The sequence below is a fragment of the Verticillium dahliae genome, genomic scaffold, assembly GCF_000150675.1.
Source record: "Verticillium dahliae VdLs.17 supercont1.8 genomic scaffold, whole genome shotgun sequence".
Lineage (NCBI taxonomy): Eukaryota > Fungi > Ascomycota > Sordariomycetes > Glomerellales > Plectosphaerellaceae > Verticillium > Verticillium dahliae.
The window spans coordinates 566228-585702 of record NW_009276927.1 but is presented as its reverse complement, the minus strand read 5'-3'; the positions used below and the strand labels follow the sequence as shown (position 1 = coordinate 585702).

At 55.6% G+C, this 19475-nt stretch overlaps 7 protein-coding genes across 7 annotated transcripts; 4 read left to right on the top strand and 3 right to left on the bottom strand.

Annotated features, from left to right (window-relative positions):
* Positions 1–147: 147 nt before the first annotated feature.
* Positions 148–3344, top strand: VDAG_04734 (beta-galactosidase; the record flags this gene model as incomplete). Its single annotated transcript, XM_009654338.1, has 5 exons — positions 148–273; positions 328–404; positions 455–757; positions 804–1185; positions 1233–3344. 5 exons carry the CDS (start codon positions 148–150, stop codon positions 3342–3344), a joined length of 3000 nt encoding a protein of 999 aa, XP_009652633.1.
* Positions 3345–3419: 75 nt separating this feature from the next.
* On the bottom strand, positions 3420–5579 carry VDAG_04733 (uncharacterized protein; the record flags this gene model as incomplete). The annotated part of the gene is made up of 1 exon (XM_009654337.1): positions 3420–5579. One exon carries the CDS (start codon positions 5577–5579, stop codon positions 3420–3422), a length of 2160 nt encoding a protein of 719 aa, XP_009652632.1.
* Positions 5580–6824: 1245 nt separating this feature from the next.
* VDAG_04732 (aromatic and neutral aliphatic amino acid permease) lies at positions 6825–8474 on the bottom strand (the record flags this gene model as incomplete). Its single annotated transcript, XM_009654336.1, has 2 exons — positions 8118–8474; positions 6825–8055 (listed from the first exon to the last, which is right to left on the bottom strand). The coding sequence occupies exons 1-2, from the start codon at positions 8300–8302 to the stop codon at positions 6825–6827; spliced, it is 1416 nt and encodes a 471-aa protein (XP_009652631.1). The 5' UTR covers positions 8303–8474.
* A 1326-nt stretch (positions 8475–9800) lies between these two features.
* Positions 9801–12435, top strand: VDAG_04731 (uncharacterized protein; the record flags this gene model as incomplete). The annotated part of the gene is made up of 6 exons (XM_009654335.1): positions 9801–9903; positions 9972–10050; positions 10255–10925; positions 10996–11569; positions 11633–11996; positions 12052–12435. 6 exons carry the CDS (start codon positions 9801–9803, stop codon positions 12433–12435), a joined length of 2175 nt encoding a protein of 724 aa, XP_009652630.1.
* An 87-nt stretch (positions 12436–12522) lies between these two features.
* VDAG_04730 (uncharacterized protein) lies at positions 12523–14009 on the bottom strand (the record flags this gene model as incomplete). Its single annotated transcript, XM_009654334.1, has 6 exons — positions 12523–12687; positions 12756–13197; positions 13245–13489; positions 13539–13595; positions 13720–13776; positions 13836–14009. The coding sequence occupies 6 exons, from the start codon at positions 14007–14009 to the stop codon at positions 12523–12525; spliced, it is 1140 nt and encodes a 379-aa protein (XP_009652629.1).
* A 493-nt stretch (positions 14010–14502) lies between these two features.
* Positions 14503–15927, top strand: VDAG_04729 (acetylornithine aminotransferase; the record flags this gene model as incomplete). Its single annotated transcript, XM_009654333.1, has 1 exon — positions 14503–15927. One exon carries the CDS (start codon positions 14503–14505, stop codon positions 15925–15927), a length of 1425 nt encoding a protein of 474 aa, XP_009652628.1.
* Positions 15928–16525: 598 nt separating this feature from the next.
* VDAG_04728 (uncharacterized protein) lies at positions 16526–17299 on the top strand (the record flags this gene model as incomplete). Its single annotated transcript, XM_009654332.1, has 1 exon — positions 16526–17299. One exon carries the CDS (start codon positions 16526–16528, stop codon positions 17297–17299), a length of 774 nt encoding a protein of 257 aa, XP_009652627.1.
* Between the last annotated feature and the right edge of the window lie 2176 nt (positions 17300–19475).

Here is a 19475-nt window from a genome sequence, read left to right as displayed (position 1 = left end):
GTAGCATATTCGTTCCCCCGAAGGTTGGGCTTTGTCTGTGTACTCACGGGTTGGTAGCGGACTACTGGCATTTATCGTCGTCACACCAGCTTCAAGCATAGATCGTGCGAGCCTCATCGTTCATGTCTCTTGAAGAAATTAGTTGAGATGCAGCTCAAGTCTCTTCGTGCTCTATTCTTAGGTCTGGCATTGGCCACGAGTGTCGGTGCCAAAGGACTTGGCCAGAATGTTCACGACATCAAACAAATGGGGAGCCGTCAAGCTCAGGACATTGTGAGTGGAGGAGTGAAGGTTCAATCGAGTTCGCGACTAATAGCACCGTTTCAGGTGACCTGGGATGATCATAGTCTCTTCATCAATGGCGAGAGGTTGATGGTGTTCAGCGGCGAATTCCACCCGTTCCGGTTTGTCTTGAATTCATTGACCTAAACGACAGTAGACCTAACGTATTAAGACTGCCCGTCCAGTCCCTCTGGCTCGATATCCTCCAGAAGATCAAGGCGTCTGGCTACAATTGCGTCTCCATCTACATCAACTGGCATCTCATCGAGGCTGAGCGAGGCCAAATTCGGATGGATGGCATATTTGATCTCAACCCGTTCTTTGAGGCTGCGAAAAAGGCAGGCCTTTATGTGCTACCTCGGCCAGGGCCGTACATCAACGCCGAGGTCGCTGGCGGCGGGTTCCCAGGATGGCTGACAAGAACGCGGGGGGCCCTTCGCACATATAACGAGGCCTTCTTCAACGCCACTGACCTGTAAGTCTATAGCCTGTTGATTGTAACACCAAAGCTGACGTTCTAGATACACCCGCGAGATTGGAAAGGTCATCGCCGCCCATCAAATTACCAACGGCGGTCCTGTCATCCTTTTCCAGCCTGAGAATGAGTACCAGAACACGATTGACCAGGAACTCTACCCAATGCCTGACTATGACTACTGGAAACGCGTCCAAAATCAGTACCGTGATGCCGGTGTCATTGTGCCGTACATCAATAACGAAGCGCACATGAACGGCTACATTACCGCCCACACGCCCGCTAGTGTAGATATTTATGGCCACGATTCTTATCCCCTCGGCTTCGACTGCGAGAACCCGACTGTCTGGCCAGACGATGGCCTTCCGACAGACTGGCTGGCGATCAATAATGCCATCGCCCCAGATACACCTTACACGATCCCGGAGGTAATTCATCCAGGGTCTATCCTGATGTTAAAGACTAATAATCGCAGTACCAAGGCGGAGGCTTCCAGCACTGGGGCGACGCTGGCTTTGAAAATTGTGCCCTCCTCTTAAACATGGAGTTTGAGCGCGTCCTCTACAAGAACAATTACGCCGTTGGCGCCACGATCTTCAATATTTACATGACATACGGCGGCACGAATTGGGGTAACTTGGGCCACGCCGAAGGCTTCACGTCATACGACTACGGCGCGCAAATCACCGAAGAACGTCTGCTCTGGCGAGAGAAATACAGCGAGGTCAAGCTGCAGGCCAATTTCTTCCATGTATCGCCCGCGTTTCTGGAAGCAGAGAGGTTCAACTCGTCTCTAGATTTCACGGATAATCCTGGTGTCACTGTTACGCCAGCCAGGACCAACACCACCAAGTTTTACATTTCACGACACACGCAGTATGGTACCGTCGACAGGGTACCGTATAAACTAACGGTCGAGACAGCAGAACACGGGGATCTTGTGATTCCACAGCTCGGAGATAGCCTGTATCTGACGAGGCGCGATTCCAAGATCCACGTTAGCGACTATCCAGTTGGCGACCATACCTTGATCTACTCGTCTGCTGAGGTATTCACATGGAAGAAGTACGATGAAAAGACGGTGCTCGTGCTATATGGCGGACCCGACGAGCATCACGAAATTGCCATCGAGGGCGCAGGCAGCGCTGACAGTGAGGTGCTTGAAGGCTCAGGTGTCAAGATTGAAGATGGAGATGGCCAGACAATTGTGGCCTGGGACGCGACGACTGACCGCAAACTCGTGCGCGTCCATCAAAACTTCTACATCTATCTCGTGGTTCGCAACGAAGCCTACAACTTCTGGGTTCCCCCGACAGGGTCTGGCGGCGATTATGGTACTTCAGACGTCATCGTCAAAGCAGGCTACCTTGTTCGCACAGCCAACGTTGACGCGTCGACCCTTGCACTCGTCGGCGACGTCAACGCCACAACTTCGATCGAGATTGTCGGCGGCGCTCCTGCCGGCCTGAAGACCCTGACCTGGAACGGCCAAGAGCTGTCATTTGAACAGTCTTCACATGGCGTAATCACGGCCACGGTAGACTTCTCTCCGCCTGAGATCAAGCTCCCATGCTTCAGCCAGCTCAAATGGAAGACGATCGACTCGCTTCCTGAAATCCAGCCTTCATACGACGACTCCCTCTGGGCAGACGCCAACCTCACAACCTCTCCGAACGACAAATTCCCCATCAAGACGCCCGTCTCGCTCTACGCGAGCGACTACGGCTTCCACACTGGCTCCGTCATCTACCGCGGCCACTTCACCGCCACAACCGCCGAGTCGACCCTCAACATCACCCTCCAAGGCGGCCACGCCTTCGGCGCCTCCATCTGGCTCGACGACCAGCACCTCGGCTCCTGGCCCGGCTCCCCCTCCGCCCCAAGCGGCACCCTCACCATGGCCCTGCCCTCCCTGAAGCCCAACACGTCGCACGTGCTAACCGTGCTCATCGACCTCATGGGCCTCAACGGCAACTACGTCCTCGGCGAAGACAACCTCAAGACGCCGCGCGGCATTCTCGCCTACTCCCTCTCAGGCCACGAGCCCGACGCCGTCAAGTGGAAGCTGACGGGCAACCTCGGCGGCGAGCGCTACGCAGACAAGAAGCGCGGCCCGCTGAACGAGGGGGGCCTGTTCGCCGAGCGGCAGGGCTACCATCAGCCCTCGCCGCCTTCGTCGTCCTGGGCGGCCGGCGGGCCGACGTCTGGGCGCGCGGCGCCGGGCGTGTCGTTTTATACGGCCGAGTTCGCGCTCGACCTGCCGCGCGGGTACGATGTGCCGCTTGCTGTTCGGTTTGGCATGAGCGGGGAGGGAAATGGGGCGTACCGGGTGCAGCTCTTCGTCAACGGGTTCCAGTTTGGCAAGTTTGTGCCGCATATTGGGCCGCAGGCTAGGTTCCCTGTACCGGAGGGAATACTGGACTATCATGGGACGAACACGGTGGGAATTACGCTGTGGGCGATGGAGGAGGGCGGCGCGAGGGTGGAGGGTATGGCGTGGGATGTGGCCATGGTCACGGCGAGTGGGTTTGGAGACGTGGAGCTGACGGAAGCGCCGATTTGGGAGAAAAGGGAGGGTGCGTATTAGGCCCTAGGCAGGTTGTATTATGTTTGAGGTCTGCTCGTATCCTGTGTTTGGGATTCGATGAGATGGCGGAGATAGCTAGCTGTACCCGTCTTCATATTCGTCTTCTTCTTCGTCTTCGTCTTCTTCGCCATCGTCTGCCATTCCCAGCACCAGATCATCCGAACCTCTTTCCGAGTCGTCCTCGTCCGTGCCTCTGGTGTAATCGTTTTCGTCTTCTTCTGATCTGGAGCCTTCTTCCGAATCATCAATGGGATTCGCCTCTCGGTGTAGTCGCAGGCGTTCTGCGAGTGAAAGTGTTTTTGGCGGCTCGTCTTCATCCTCGTCATCAGACTCCTCCTCTTCCGAGTCTGACAGAACGACTGGCGCCCTCGTACTGGACCCGCGTCCGCGAGTCTTCTGAGCAACCTCCTCAACGTCAGACTCCTCGTCCTCCTCTTCGTCATCGTCATCGATGACCACGGGTCGAGCTCGTTTTGCGGGCCTGCTTTGTACTGCAGGCTCTTCCTCGTCTTCTTCATCAGATAGAATGACACGTGATCGCTTTTTACTCCGCAATGGCTCTGGCGCAGCGATCTCCATGACCGACTCGTCACCAGCTTCATCCTCGTCGCTGTCGTCCTCGATGATCTGGCGACCCCTTATCCGCTTAGTTGGTGATCTCGGCGGCGACGCAGCCTCCTCTTCCTCCATACTTTCTGCTTCCTCTTCTTCTGAGGAGTCATGAATTGTGTACACGCTATGATCGTGCGTCTGGATCTCACCTTCCACTGGTGAAAACCCAGCAGAAGATTCAGCCCAACCTTGCCCCAACTCCATCGCCAGCGTGTCATCCTCGATCCCAGAGCCCTCGTCGTCGTCTGTCTCGGGTTCTGGGACTGTAGCGTCGTCGATACCGTCGCTGTCGTAGTTGTCTAGGAACGAGTCGGGCTCTGGCACATCGTCGTCCTCCGACCAAACGAGGCGCTCCTCATCCAATGTACCGTCGGGCAACCGTGCTTGGCGCACTACATTGAGCAGGTAGTTGTGTCTGTAGCCGGAGAACAGCCTCATAGGGCAGAGCATGATCGCATCGAGCCTCTCCATTTCCTTGAGCCAGACCACCCTGGCTTCTTCGCTCAGGTCATTGTAGTCGTCTTCGTCAACATCCGGGAGATTCTTTCTCAGGGACCCAGGGCCAGTGAAAGCATTCAGGGACCCAGGGCCAGTGAGAGCAGTCAGAGTGGCACAGTCGCCTTCCCCGTTGCACTCGGCGTTGGGGTCATGCCACACATAAATCAGTTCCAAATCCTCGCCGAAACCGGGCTCAATTTCCTCCGTATCTGCATGGCAAGAAATAGCGTGGTCAGAGAAACACCATTTCAAGTCTGACACGTGAATTTGAGGGTCATCGATGTCGAAGCAGGGGTACACGGCCTTCAAGTTGGGCATGCTCAGAAAGTACTGATAGGGGATGAAATCTGCGTCGCTCCTTCTTGAGAGCGGCAGTTCCACGCCGAGATGATTGATCCTGTCTGAGAGGCCGGGGATCTCAAAGCGGTCGGGACCGTCCGCATAGCTGTAAGGTCCTGAGTCTTTCAGGTCGTCATCGATGTCGCCGGCTGAGATCATGACTATATCGCTATCCCGGTTGAAGGGAAACGTGGCGGGCTTTAATTCCTCAGTGTAGAAGTCGAGGACATGGGGATACCTGCCGAGGTACAGGTTGCGGGTTTCGTGGTAGACGGAGAGCATGGCCCGCGAGGCGGCCGTCCTTGCGAGCAACGAGTTGCCGGCAAAAGCCAGCCACTTTCCGCGCACGTTCCTGCGAATAAAAAACTCCAGAACGCGGTGAGATACGTTCAGATCATCGCAGAAATAGTGCCAGATGAGTGCACGCAGCTCAATGGGCAGCCGCATGAACTGAGGGAAGGAGCGGGGTCCATCGACAGCGTGTCCCCAAAAGGGCTTCGCTCGTGCTCCGGAGCTTCCATAGGGATCTGAATCGCCCGAATCGTCAGAGCCTTCGCCATCGTCGCTTTCGCTGGCGCTGTCGTCGAGGGCTTCCGTGTCGAAGAAGGCGCCGTGATGGGCTTTTCTCCGGGGCGCTTGCGAGCCATCAGAGCTCTCAGATTCTTCGGCGTCCGAGTCTGACGGCTCAGAGCCCCCAAAGGCAACGGTTCTGGTCTTCTGTTCGATGACTGATGAGTCGTCTTCCGAGGCGGAGTCTTGAGGCTCCTCTGGCCGAAGTCTTGCCATGGTGGGGCCGAGAATGGCAGGTGTCTGGAGGTCTAACGGCGGGCTCCTCGAATATGGCTTTTCGACGAGGAATAACTAGTACATTGTTAGAGATCAAATGTATGGGAGATGTAAATGAGAGTTGGCAGATGAAATGATGTCGATGGGTTCGATGGATGAGGTCGACGACAGAGCCAGAGCAGGAATCGGCTGAGGCGCCTTAGGTCAGCAAATTCCTCCAAGGACGAGACGCGTCGAGATCCAAGTGTCAGACGCCAAGTCACATGACCATGACTCAGCATCTGGGCTCACGATACGGCGCTCCTGTGTCGCCACTTCCGAACTTGCCTGGTCCTCTCTGAACACCAACAGTATATTACCAGCTCAAAATCAGCTTGCAACCTCTCCCGACTCTGGTCCCTCAGTCTTCTCTCTCTCCTGACCCAGCGACTCGAAACGTCTGGACCAACAGCTCATCATACTCCCGCATCTGCATATGGCTGTATACGCTATGGCATCCGACAAGGCTCCCCAGCATCCCGTCCACCTCACCAAGCCTTCGCCTCAGCCACGTTAATCCTGTCAAGGTGCGCACTGCATGCACCATGGTACATGTCTTACGGCCATCCCAGAGGCATCAAGGCTTCGAGGAAGCGTCCTACGAATGAGCCAAGCACCTCTGCCAGCAACCTCCGGCATCTGTCTCCTCCAACGTCTTCACGTGTTCAAGGAACTCATCCTTTCGCCTCGTCACGGACCACACGCTACAGGAACCTTACACGCACGACATCGGCAAGCGAGTCCAGCGTGGATAGCAGTACCTATGACGGCATGGCTGCGCCGTTTCAGACGTACACGACGTTCATGTGTAGCCGGGCTCCCTAGAGGCTTGGTGGTCCTGGTTCTCGTCAAGGATCTGTCTCGAGGTGCCGAAAGGCCGGCGGCGTGCAGTCAATGTCGTCGTCGTCCGTTGGCGCTCTGTCGGCGACTGCCGTCGAGGGCTCCGCCGGGTAGTTGCTGGGTGTGGACACGGCGTGCCGCAGGCTTCTGTCACGCAGCTTGCGTAGCACGGTGAGAATTGCTGCCACTTTGTGTGGTGTTTTCGCGTCTTAGCGGGAGACTAAAGTCAGGGTGAGGGACCTTTCGTGACAGTTCATCTACATCACCAGATTCACAGGCTGTCACAAGAAGCAAGTGGAAATAGTCGAAGAAAACATGGATGCAACTCGCTATGGATCAACTCTCTGTCTCATACCACCAGCCCCTTTACTCGGCAGCATTGCTAGCGCACGTCCAAGGCTTGGTGCCCTTCTCCGTAGCAATCGCCTCAATGGAAGCCCACAGGCCGAGCACGCAGATAAGGAAGCCAGTCAGGAAGAGCACGACGTTGGCGAAGAAGCGGCACGTCTGCGCCTTGCTGGAGAAGTAGTTCCCCTTGTGCATCCACAGCCAGAAGATGCCGGGGAGGCCGTAGGAGAACCAGCTGGCGAAGAGGGCAGCGATGAGGCCGAGCAGGCTGTTGAAGACGGGAATGGACTCGGCGATGACGGTGGCGAGGATCCAGATGCCCAAGGTGACGGCGACCCAGGCAAGGTTGGAGAGCTTGGTGCGGCGGATCATGTGCTTGGTGTCGCGGAACATGCGGGAGAAGATGTACTTGGCGGCAACGTGGCCGTAGATGACACCAGCGATGACAATGGTGGGGATGGCGACGCCCCAGATGGCCTTGCGCATCGTGGGCGAGTGCGCAGCGCTGAGGGCCGGCGACGGGACGTCCTGGCCCACGTAGACGTAGATGACAATGGCGGCGAGGAGGTAGAGGGTCGTGTCGCAGATCTGGAGCAGGGCAAGCGCCTTTGGCCAGTCGTCCGGGTTCTTGAACTCGCCAATGACGCTGAAGAAGCACGAATGGCTCGAGAAGGCCACGGCAATGTTGGTGACGGCGAGGAATGCGCCGGTGAAGCCGAGGTGGCGGGCGACCTCGATCGAGCCTGAGCCGATGGGCTTCTCGGCGGCGACATCGCCGAGCGTCATGAGCATGGCGACGGTGATGGAGAGGCACGATGTCATGGACATGTACGACGTCCACTTGAGGGTGCGCGGCAGGTTGAGGACCCAGAAGACGGCGAGACCGACGACGGCCCAGACGATGGTGCAGGTCGAGCTGTTGGTCAGCGTGTTGAGGCAGATGGTCCAGGTCAGCAGGTGGGAGCCCATGACGAAGACCTGGAAGATGACCTGCGCCCAGCCGAAGATCTCCTGGAAGAGGCGGCCCATGCCGATGGGCTGGCCCATGACCTCGACGGCGTCGCCAAAATTCTGCACAAAGGGATAGGCGCGGCGGAACTCGGCGAGCACGACGCCCGAGTAGGTCGACAGCGCGCTCATGACGAGGATGAGCACAATGCCGGGCACGAGACCGACGGTGGCCAGCACCGACGGCAGGGACAGGATGCCAAGGGAGACCGTCTCAGCAATGAGGACGATACCTCCTTGCCTGAGAAATTGTCAGCTGCCCGAAACACCTCTGACGACTGATCGACTAAAAGGGCAACATACCACCAGTTGAGAGTCTTGTAGTTGATGAGTTCACCCTCCTCGCTTGAGAGCATGCCGCCGTCGTCGTGGCTGGCGGCGGGCGCCTCGTACCTGGGCACGGCATCGTCATAGCCCTCGTTCTTGGTGTTGGGACCACCCGACACGTTAGCGTCGGGGGCATTCGTCCAGTCGGCAGAGTTGCCCATGTTGTGTGCGATAGGGTGATATGGAGAGATTGATGTTGAGGTCTGTCAAGGAGTGGTAGGCAGACCAATGTGTCCTTCACCTGTTGTCGCGACACTGACTTGTAAAGACAGCACCTGAATTGTCCAAAGCAGAGTCCAAGTCAGAAAAGAGGAGAAAACAGAGAACCACTGCAAAACCATCCACATTCCTGACAGCTCGAACCGGATGCAGCTTCAAGATATATCCCACATGGCCATTCCGCGATCGGCTCCCTCGCATTGACTAATGCCACGAGGCCAACAGTCACAACAGGTCCAGCAAGGAGGCGATGCGTCAATGATGGGTCCCGCGCGAGGGCGAAATTCGGCCGACAGCTGCGGCATGGAGCCGGGTCCAGAATTGGACGGCCTGTGACTCGTCCAGAACCTGGCGGCGCCGACTCATTGTCCTCTGGCGCTCTGGCGTTTTGGTGCTCCAGGCGCCCATCGGGCCCCCCGGACGTGAGCCTCGGTGCGGAAGAAGGCCGGCCTCTCGATTTTTTGGCCGGGCTAGGCGTTGAAGGGGCTAGGGCCTCCCCGACTATTACGAGACATGACAGGCAGATCATGACGGCTTGCCACAGGTTGCTGCGCGCGCAGGCAGTTCGGCTCGAATGGAATGAAGCTAGGATTTGACTTTTTCTCGTCGTCAGCCGTGAGACATCCTGATCCTGCAAGCCACACACACCTACAGTGCGCCCCTTCTCCAAATTTGGGGCTTCTTTGTATGCAGAGAAGCACACGAGACATTCCATGGATCGTACGTTAAGCTTTTCGAAGGCCCGCCGCGGGTTCCGTAAAAAATCTGCCGTTGGGTAAGTCTTACGTATTGATCCGCCTCCAAGACGCCCTCTCGACAGAGCATCGGAGCGGGACTAGATGAAGAAATGGAGCCGGTATGGAGCAAAGAAATGGACCTTTGACTAATATCTGTCAATCCATTAGGCAGTCGACTGCGTTCGAGGAGGGCCGCAAGAGCCTCACGGAGCACCCAAACCCGGACCGTGACCGCGACTCCCCCGGTTCCAGCCAAGCCCGCAATTCTCTGTGTGACTCGGCCCACCGATCGAGCGCCGTCGCATGAAGCCGTCATCTTTTGTGCCCCCTCGCCATGACAAACGAAATGCCAGATGGGTGCTGCTGGCCCCTATTTCCCCGTGGGGAGAGGCACGCCTTTTTGCCTTTTACATGATAACTATGACACGATTCCTGGGGGAACACGGCAGAGAGCAGACAATATTGAAACTCTGTTTATGTAAAGCGTCGTCGCAAAAGCACCCTGCGGTTGAGGGGAAGAAGCCATGTCACACGCCTTTACAGGTATCCCGGTGCATAATGGGGAGAGAAGTGCGGCGTACTTCCCGGGTCGGACCGCGCGCCCTGTTTCTCTTTTTCCCTTCTGGGCGGCCGTGCTTCGGGCTTCGGGTTCTGCAGGCTGGCCTGAACTGTCGAAAAAAACAAATACGAAGAAAAATAAAAAATGTGGTGGATGATCCGATCCCGGAGGACGCTATCCGGCACTAAAGGCATCGAGAAGCGGGGGAGCGGAAATGCGAGAAAGACTCGATTCAGCAACAGCTCGGGTTTGAGTTTTTCCCACCCTTCGCTTTTCAATTTTCGACCTGTCTGCAGCACTGTTCATTGCGTACAGTACTCTTGCCCAAAGCCGATGCGATTCGTTGGAGAGACCCATCTGCCATGAGGTCCAGCTTGTCATGCGATGTCTGTCGGTAAGTGGATCTGGGGAAAGGGAGAGCGCCGAGACCTTGAGCCGTCTCTACCCCGTATTGCCTTATTTTGCCTTGGGCCATTATGGCGTTATGTCGAGCCTCCCCGTATTCTTCCCCTTGAAGGTGGACTGATCTCCCTCGGCTTTACCCCGTGTTTCGATGGCGTGACCGATCTGATGCTAACCTGGGGTTACCCGTCGGTAGGCGGAACAAGGTCAAATGCGTCAACGAGGGGCATCCGCCGTGTCGCAAGTGCGAGAAGGCGGGGAACCTTGAGTGTGTACTTTCAAGACCAGAAAAGCCTGGTGCCAGGACGCCAAAGAGGGTGAGACTTGCTGCTGGAGCCTCTCGAGATGACCCACCAGGAGGTGCTGTCCTTGGTGCTCGTGAGACGGTCCCAAATTCTTCAGGTTCGGTAGTCACCGCAAGTATCAGCAGTTCCAGCCAGCGTAATGTTCGCGGACATGGACATGCTCCCGGTCAGTCTCACGAGGCCCCGAGCCTCGGAAACATCACAGCACATCTTGCTGCCATACCGAACAGCATCATTCTCAAGACGCTCAACATATTCAGCTGCAAGTATCCCGAGCTCGCCGTCCTTCATCCTACCGTCTTCATGCGCGACCTCGTCGATCCGAGGTCCCAGAAAGAGAGCCAAGTCCTCCTAGCTGCCGCCCTTGCCGTCACGAGAGACCAGTTGCGTGACCATGAAGACCGCATCTTGCTGCCGCGCGATGTCTATGCCTCCTATGCGAAAGAGCATCTCTCCGAGTTCATCCTGCAGCCCCCAAAGGTGCAAGTCGTCCAGACGCTTCTCATCATCACGCTTCACGAATGGGGCTCACGCGACTTCCACCGGGCATGGATCTACTGTGGTACGTCCTTGTCCTGTTACCAGCCTCATCAGCTACTGGTTTGAGCAACAAAGAAGCTGACGCACGCCAGGCATTGCCATCCGCATCATGCAGGCCCTGCACTCGGCCCGCGTGGCCCCCTACCCCCTCGATATACCTTCACCTGCACCCAATGACCCCTTGACCCTCGCCGTCGAGTCCCGTACCTACTGGGCTTGCTTCATCATGGACTGCACCGTCAATGCAGGCACCTACAACCCTCGCATGCTCCCCCGCACCGAGATGCGCAAGCTGCGCGTCGGTCGTCCCCTATCTGCTGTCGAGTTCGCCTTTGGTCCGGCCGCACCACCCGCTGCAGCCGAGCCCAGTGTCTCCGGCCCGCTCGACATTACGCAGAGCTTCGAGATCATGGTCGGCGGCTTCGACGTATGGGCGCAAGTCATGGCCTTTGTGTTCAACGACGGCCGTAGGGCCGAGGGCATGTGTCGCGCCGAAAACTGTCCATGGGTAGAGGGCACCGTCTGGGCTGAGCTCAGGAGGAGTCTGGAGGAGTGGAGGGCCGGTCAGCATCGGAGATTGCTGTACCCCGAGAACAGCGCGGCTGTGCACATTTCTCTCGGATATGGCGAATCGTTCACGTACTTGAACCTTCTCTACTATGTGAGGTACGTGTACATGGCTGCTGGGCCTACTCCCCTCTGAAGAATGCGCAGAAACTGACAATACAGCACTCTCATGCTTCACCGAGAATACTTCCCCCTATTGCCGGAGCAAGACCAGATCCCCCGGGGCCCGGTAGATCCGTGTCTCCAGGCTGAGGCGCCTGCAGGCTGGTGGGACGAGTCGGCCCGTGAGCTTTTCGGTGCTGCCGAGAAGATCGCGCGGCTGCTGCATGAGACTGCCGAGTGCGGTGGCCTACTCATGACACCCTTTGTCGGCTTTTGCGCCTTCACAGCGTGTTGTATGAATCTTTACGTCTCATTCTTTCCTCGGATGAACCTGGGGAGGAGCCCCGATGCCGCAAAGCTCATGAACTGGACTCTTGACTATCTGAAGGAGTTTCAGTCGGTTTGGAAGCTGGGCTCTGGATGGGTGAGCTTCTTTTCCTCGTATTCAATCTGCGTGGTTGGAACCTGACATGGACCAGATCAAAACGATACAAAACACGTCCCTCCTCTACGAGCGTGCCGCAGCAAACCGTTCCCGCTACCGAGGCAAGTCGCGTAGCGACTTCAATCATCTCCACCAGTCCCTCCACGAATTCCGCAACGTCGACCGTTCAGACCAGCACTTGCAGGAGATCAACAGCGCTGAGACGCCGACGGAGCCCTTGCCAACGCCGACCGATCCACCCACGACGTCGACCACTGCCGGGGGCGAGCAGCCACCCGCCGATGCGAGCGCGCTGCTGGGGCAGATGTTGGCAGAGGTGAGTAGCGGTACCGACGAGCAAGTTGTCTGGCCGAACTGGTGGTCTATGCTGGAGGACGTAGACATGACTGGCTCGTTCGGCGGGGTCATGAACGCGTGAGCTGTCGTGAGTATGATTCTCATTCTTTCTATGGCTGTCTAAGGTCTATGTCATGCAACATAATCATTGGCGCATCATGCAGACTGTTCACACCTTTGTGAAGACGGTCTTGTTCTGCATCAGCCGAACTGCGAGGATGAAGAGCATGCCCATCAGCGACATGGCGCCGCCATAGTATGCTGCTGGCCGATACGCCTCGACGCTGTCGCCCCGTCCTGCCAATGAATAGAGACCGGAACCAATGGGTGAGCCCTGAATCCCATCATCAGCAGAGTTCAGAAATAACCATACCCCACAGAGTCGATAGGAGGGTCACTCACAAAGAAGAACCCGAAGAACCACGTCGTCCAAATCAACGGGATTGTCCCCAGCACATTCGTGGCCCCGAACGCAGACCCTAGCACCACTGGTACCAGACTAAAAAAGGCGCCGCACCCGATGCCGTTCAAGACAATGAAACACATGAGCACCGCCATTGATGACGCAAATGGCCACACAACGAGCATGCTCAGGCCTGTGAGAAGCAGGCACAGCACTAGGCTGTTCATGGGACCGAGGAGACAGTCCGATAGGTGCCCGGCGCCGACGCGGCCGATCGTTGACGCAACGTTCCAGACGGCGAGGCCAAGAACGGCGGCATGCTCCCAGGACGTCACTGTGCGAGCGAAAATCGGGATGAAGTAAGGTGGGATGAAGAGGGGGAAGGTTGCGCAGGCGGTGCCGAGGAGAAGGATTAGGAACTTGAAATCTCGGAAGCGGAACCTATCATTGTTTAACTCGTGGACAGAACAATGTTCGTTTACCCATACCATTGCAGCTGAAGATGCGAGTTGTCCGAGCCAGGGGGTGGCCGGATCAAGAATGCTGATGGGATGCAGACTGCCCAGAGGAGGAACCCAAGGATGCGAAAGGTCCAGGCGACGTCCACATGCTTGACCAGAACAGTCGTGACCACACTCATGACTGCTGATCCGACACTGCCGCCGCCAAGAACGATGCCCATAGAGAGGCCTCGGTGTTTCCTGAACCAACGTATAGGAGCGGTTGAGACGGCCTTGGCTGTCAGCTTGGTCACGGTCCAGTATTGTTTGCAATCAACTCACAAAGATGGATAGCCCGCCGCCCATGCCAAACATGACGCCGTGAACAATGAACAGCGCCTCGACATGGTGAGTCAACCAACTTGCCAGAAACTCTCCAAGGCCCATCATCATGGCCCCGGTTAAAGCCGTCATTCGATATCCGATCCGTTGTACCACGAGCCCGGCCGGTATACTGACTGACACCATGAAAGACGACGCTAGTGAGCCGATGAACATCAGCGTCGTAAGTGATGTCGAGCTGGTCTCCAGCAGTCTAACTTGCATGACGCCCCAAGAATAGAGAACCCCCAGATATACAAATAACGAGCAAGCGGCTGCGGTGACCACGACCCAGGCCTGCTTCCCGTCGAAATCATCGAATTCAGCCTTTCCCAGGTTACAATCAGTATCTGATTGGCTAGCATCATTGCCAATTTCGGATTCGGCAGACGGCATAATCGTTGAGGTTGTGAAAATGGCGTTTTGCTTCATGATGATGACTGAACTGCAAAAAAACGAGCCAAGACCAAACACACAACGGAGTATCTAGCTACCCGAGAGATTTTAACTTCGAGATATAAAGAATGATAATTACAGATCCTGCTTACACCGAGAGCCGTGAGAACGGCTTTCGGATTTGAGGGTTTACACGCAAAGCCGAGTGGGGGTCGGCTGTCGGGAGTTTAAGGTCCACCAGAACAAGCAACGGCCCAAAAAGGTAAACGGGAAAGGCATGCAAGTCCTAAGCCGTGCCCCAATTTAAGCCGAGCAAGGAACTCGGGGATATCGGCTTTGAGTGACTCACTCGCGAATCAGCACAACAGACTTGCGAGACCTATCACTTATAGAGAGGATGTTACCATCTTCGTTGTGACACGAGAGCACTCGCCTTAACTTGATTGATTGTGTCTTGCACGCCAAACGACTCGAAACTATCATCCTCGAACCCCTTCATTGACAAAGAAACCATTGTTGCCGCATCACCATGGCTCCATCAAGAAAAGACCCCATTGCGATTAAGCCTTCTCCGCTCCCTTGCAACTCATCACTACATGCCACCTCCAAAGTTTCTAAGGATGGCCATCTCCTCCATCGGTCTCTCGTTCACACGCCAGCCATGGTCGAGTCTGCCAAGGGTCTGAACCTATTCCTGTCCAACGGCCAAACCGTAATGGATGCCTGCGGCGGCGCAGCCGTCGCTCTCATCGGCCACGGCAATGAAGAAGTTCAAGCCGCCATGCTCGAGCAAGCAAGCAAAGTTAGTTACGTCCACACACAATCCTACACCACCCCAGCAGCCGAGGGGCTCGCCCACATACTTCTCAACGGCAACCCGCACGGTCTGGAGAAAGCGCTTTTTGTCGGCAGCGGCAGCGAGGCTGTCGAGTCAGCCCTCAAGCTCGCCCGGCAATATTTCTACGAAAAAGGCGAGACAAAAAGGATTCATTTTGTTTCCAGACAGCAGAGCTATCACGGAAACACGCTCGGCGCCATGTCCATCTCGTCCAACGTCGCGCGCAAAGTGCCATACGAGGGGTTCGCCTATCCCCACGTATCGAGGGTATCACCGCCATACGCGTATCGCTACATGCGAGAGCAAGAGACCGAGGCTCAATTCACAGCAAGGCTGCTACAAGAGTTGGAGGATGAGTTCCTTCGTGTCGGTCCTGAAAGGGTTGTCGCTTTCGTTGCGGAGACCATAATGGGCGCCACCTCCGGTTGTGTCACCCCACCAACAGGTTACTTTAAAGGCGTGCGCTCTCTGTGCGACAAGTACGGCATCCTCCTAATTCTGGATGAGATCATGTGCGGTGTTGGTCGTACGGGGACCTTCTTCGCGTTCGAGCAGGAAGGCATTGTTCCAGATATTGTGACTGTCGCAAAAGGCCTCGGAGGTGGATACGCAGCCATCGCAGGCGTCTTGGTCCACAGCAAAGTTGTTGATGTGCTGAGGAGCGGCACTAATGCTTTCAACAATGGACACACATACCAAGCACATCCCATCTCATGTGCGACAGCATTGGCAGTGCAAAAGATTGTGCAGCGTGACAATCTGGTTGACCGATGTGCCAAGATGGGTCGGGTGCTAGAGGATCTGTTGCGCTCCGAGCTGAGAGATTGTCGGAGCGTCGGCAACATTCGGGGGCGGGGTCTGTTCTGGGCAGTCGAGTTTGTCCAAGATTGGACCTCGAAAGAGACCTTTGATCCTAAGATGGGATTCGGTGCCCGGGTACAACAGGTTGCCTACCAGGCCGGAGTGGCTCTCTACCCTGGTGGCGGTACCGTGGATGGAACAAAGGGGGATCATATTTTAATCGCGCCTCCTTTCATTGTGACAAAGCAACAGCTGCGTCACATTTGCCAGGTTCTTCGGGTTGCCGTAGAGGCCGTCGAGGGCGAAGCCTTGTGAACAAAGACAGTCTTATAGAAATAGAATTGAATGATGAATGACACCACAATAGACCTATCATTGGTACATCGAGACGTTTCATTCCTGTCCAAATTTTCAAGTTGTAGGAGACGCCGTGGTTTACAATGAGTAAAGTATGATGTTTCTGCTGAGTGACGCAAAGCTGAGTGGCTGTTAATCCAGGTGAACGCAAAACAACCACTACAACAACTGCCATGTCCAAAATCTATTTCTTTTGTCACGAAGCCGAGGCCCCTGGAGGATTGAACCCGGATAATAACCACATTGGCTTTGAAATCCTGTCTCAGCCTTGGAGAACCTCGTGCTCTGGCGTTTCAGTGGATGATGTGATTATTACAAGTTCCTAACAACAGCCAAATGCACATTGTGCGAAACATCCAATGCGCCAGTCCGTGAATTTGGCAATCACAAGGTCCCCATCTCTAGACATGCGGCATGAACAGGTACTTTGCAACAGATCTACCAGCCTGGGACAAGCGTTCCATAGCGTATAAGGACCGCGGCAAGGACCATCAAGCAAATTCTAAATCATCAGCAACAAATGCAAATGAGCAGCAACACGTCCAACAAAGCAACAATGAACCAAGAGATTGAGCAGATTCCCAACTCGCCCGAGATGTCTGGAACATCAGGGCCGCCCTCCCCAACGCTGCTCACTGGGCTTGAAGCACTTAATCTGCTGGGTCTGCACCCTGGCTTTGGCGATGATCTTCACACGGACCTCGATATCCAGAAAGATCTCAAGGCCGGTGACCGCGCCAAGGCGCTCATGGACCTCAATGAAATGGTTTGGGACATCATTCACAAGGTCGGCCAAGCGCAGATGAAACACAACGATGAGATGTTCAAGCTGCTCAAGACCCGTGATCCTCCTTTTTGGCTTGAAGGCGACCAAGAGGAGATCAGGATGGAGATTGCGCGTTGCTCTGTTCTCGGAAATTCGCCCCTGCATTTTCTAAAGGCATTCGCCAAAGATGGTGGCACCGGCAAGGGTGAAGGTGAACTGCCGAGCTTGATCGAACTCCAATTTAGGAACCTGAGCGACATTGTCACCCTTAACCACTGGTGGACCGTCATGCTAACCAAGTGGAACAGGATCTTCGAGCACTATTTTCCCAAGCCAATTGACCAGATCGACCTCGACTTCGTAGGGCCCGGCAAGTTCATTGACCGATGGTTTTACTTTATCCGAGGTACCCAACTCATGGTGAACGAATTCCGTCACATGGCAGAGATTCCTCAAGACAAGCTGGCAGAGGTGGAAAACATGCTCGAAGGCGATCAACCCTGGAAGCGCGATTGTGAGAGCGGCCATGCTCCTGAGCTAGCGGGGACTACTCGGTCTGAATAGGCGGCTGGACCGTCAACGAGTCTTTCAGGCCATCATGCTTAGAGCGATGAGCCTGAGGTCGGGCGGGAACCGATCTACAACCCAGCTGCGATCAGCTTGTGGACCCTGGGTGACCTCGAGGCTAAAAATGCCCCTGGACAGGACGAGTAATCATTATTGGCTGTGCAGAATCTTCCTTTCTTTTGTCGTCAGCTGCCAGTCATCGCGCACCCCAGATTGTCAGCAGTACGCAGAAAATAACCTCCGAATCTCCCCATCTCGATCCATTAAAATTGCTGTGAAACGTGATATGATGTTGTCTCCGCGAAGAGTTGAGTGGATTCCCACAAAATCGAAATTGTGAGATTCCCATACTGTAAGCTTCTTCATGTGGGTATATTCTCACCCATGAGGACCATTCTTGGCATTCGTGCCCGAACGGAGAGCCTGAATAGGGACAATCATCCGCCACAGTTGTGGCGAGAACACAAGCGCCGGCAGTCTCCGTAGTAACTAAAGTCGAGACTCCGTAGGACGGCTAGATCTCATTTGCGACTTACTGGTGTGTGGGAGGACCGCGGATGGTTGCCAAATGAATCTAGCTCGGACCCGTCTCTGGCCACTTGTCCCCGCTTCACACCCGACGGAACGGGTCCAAAGCCCACGTGAAAATGGCCCTTCGAGATTCATCCACCTTTGCTGTTTGTTTGAAGAGTTCTCAGGGGCAAACGGGAAGTGTCGCACCTCATAGACTCGGCTTTGTAGGAGTATTCGGAACTTTCCATGTAGCACATACGAAATTCCTCATGACTGTGCGTATTTTGGCTTCCTCTAGCCTCCGGCAAGCCATTGGCGTCAGCATAAGTGTGTCACTCTCTTGGGAGACCAAGCCAGATCTGCCGGAACTTCTGGCTCAATAGCTATTAGGTACTGTTTCTAGCACCAATTCCCTCCAACGTGGAGAAAGGAGGGCAAAGTTGGCCTTTCATTGGAGAATGAAAGCGAAGACCAGGAGCAGTAAACATCCGCCATACCAGATAGTTGGGACCTAGACCTGGACCCAGATGAACCACGCGAGTCAACGCTATTGTGGGGATAAAAGGGCCGCCACGCGTACAGGGGCCAAATGCGCTGTGACTTTGCGCTGGCAAATCTTGTCTTCAGGAGGCTACATAGTTTGGGGTGAGGCTTTCCAGAAAGAGTAGCGTCTACGGACGCGAAGCTCTCCGTGGTGGTGGAAACACAGGTTCAAATTCTCACCCAGTTCACAGCTGTAGCACCGAGCCTGATCAACCGAACGGTTGAATTTCTGTGGCGCTCACCTCTGGCCGGCAACCACCCGGCCACCAGTGAGCCGATCATAGCACTATCTGCGCCACAGGAACAAGGGCACACACATAGAGCCTCTTAGGCATCCAGATCATCGAAAGTAGTAACAGAGGTGTCTCTCGGGTCGGTGCCTGAAGGTCTCCTCACCGAGCGCCCTCGCTACCCGTCCACCAGGTCCTCCGCAGCCCAGTGTACAGGGTGTCTTAACTGCTCCTAGGATATCCATGCGTTGACATGGAGGCATTGGCGAAGAAATGTCGACATTGACACTGATCACGTCCCAGACTGATTTCCGGACCGTGCGTTTGGGCGACCCTAGCGCGATCTGCGGCTCGTAAAGGGGAGAAAAACTTGGCCTGATCTACAAATCCCACCAGGGTTTCCTAGCTGCCTTCTAGGCCGCCCACTACCTCGATAGTAAGATGCTAGACTGCGAGATGGGCACTACTAGTTGCGGAAAACAAGCGCTTCCCAATCCTTCAGCAAACGTCCGCGCGTGCTTGGTTGCCTTTCAAGCGTTCTCCGTGTTCCAGTTTCCTGGAATAACCTCAAGCGTGTGCAAGCTCCATTGTTGGGCCGGAGGACCCTTAAACGTCCAGTCTGTGCCCAACGCTCCTCGCACGAACACCCACCTCGGTAATTCACAAGCGTCCGTTCTACGACGGAAGTCGTTCTGCGAAAACGTTTGAGAGCGGACACCCGGAAGTTGGAGAACCCACCGAGCTGCCGCCTCCAAGTGACACGGCCGCTGAGTGGTGGAGGGGGAGGGAGGGCCTTAGATTACTCGAATGCAAGCTCAGTCTGGTGTATCAGAAAACAACAGATGAGAGAACATAGAGTTGGCGCTCCCATCGGAACACAGCCAACC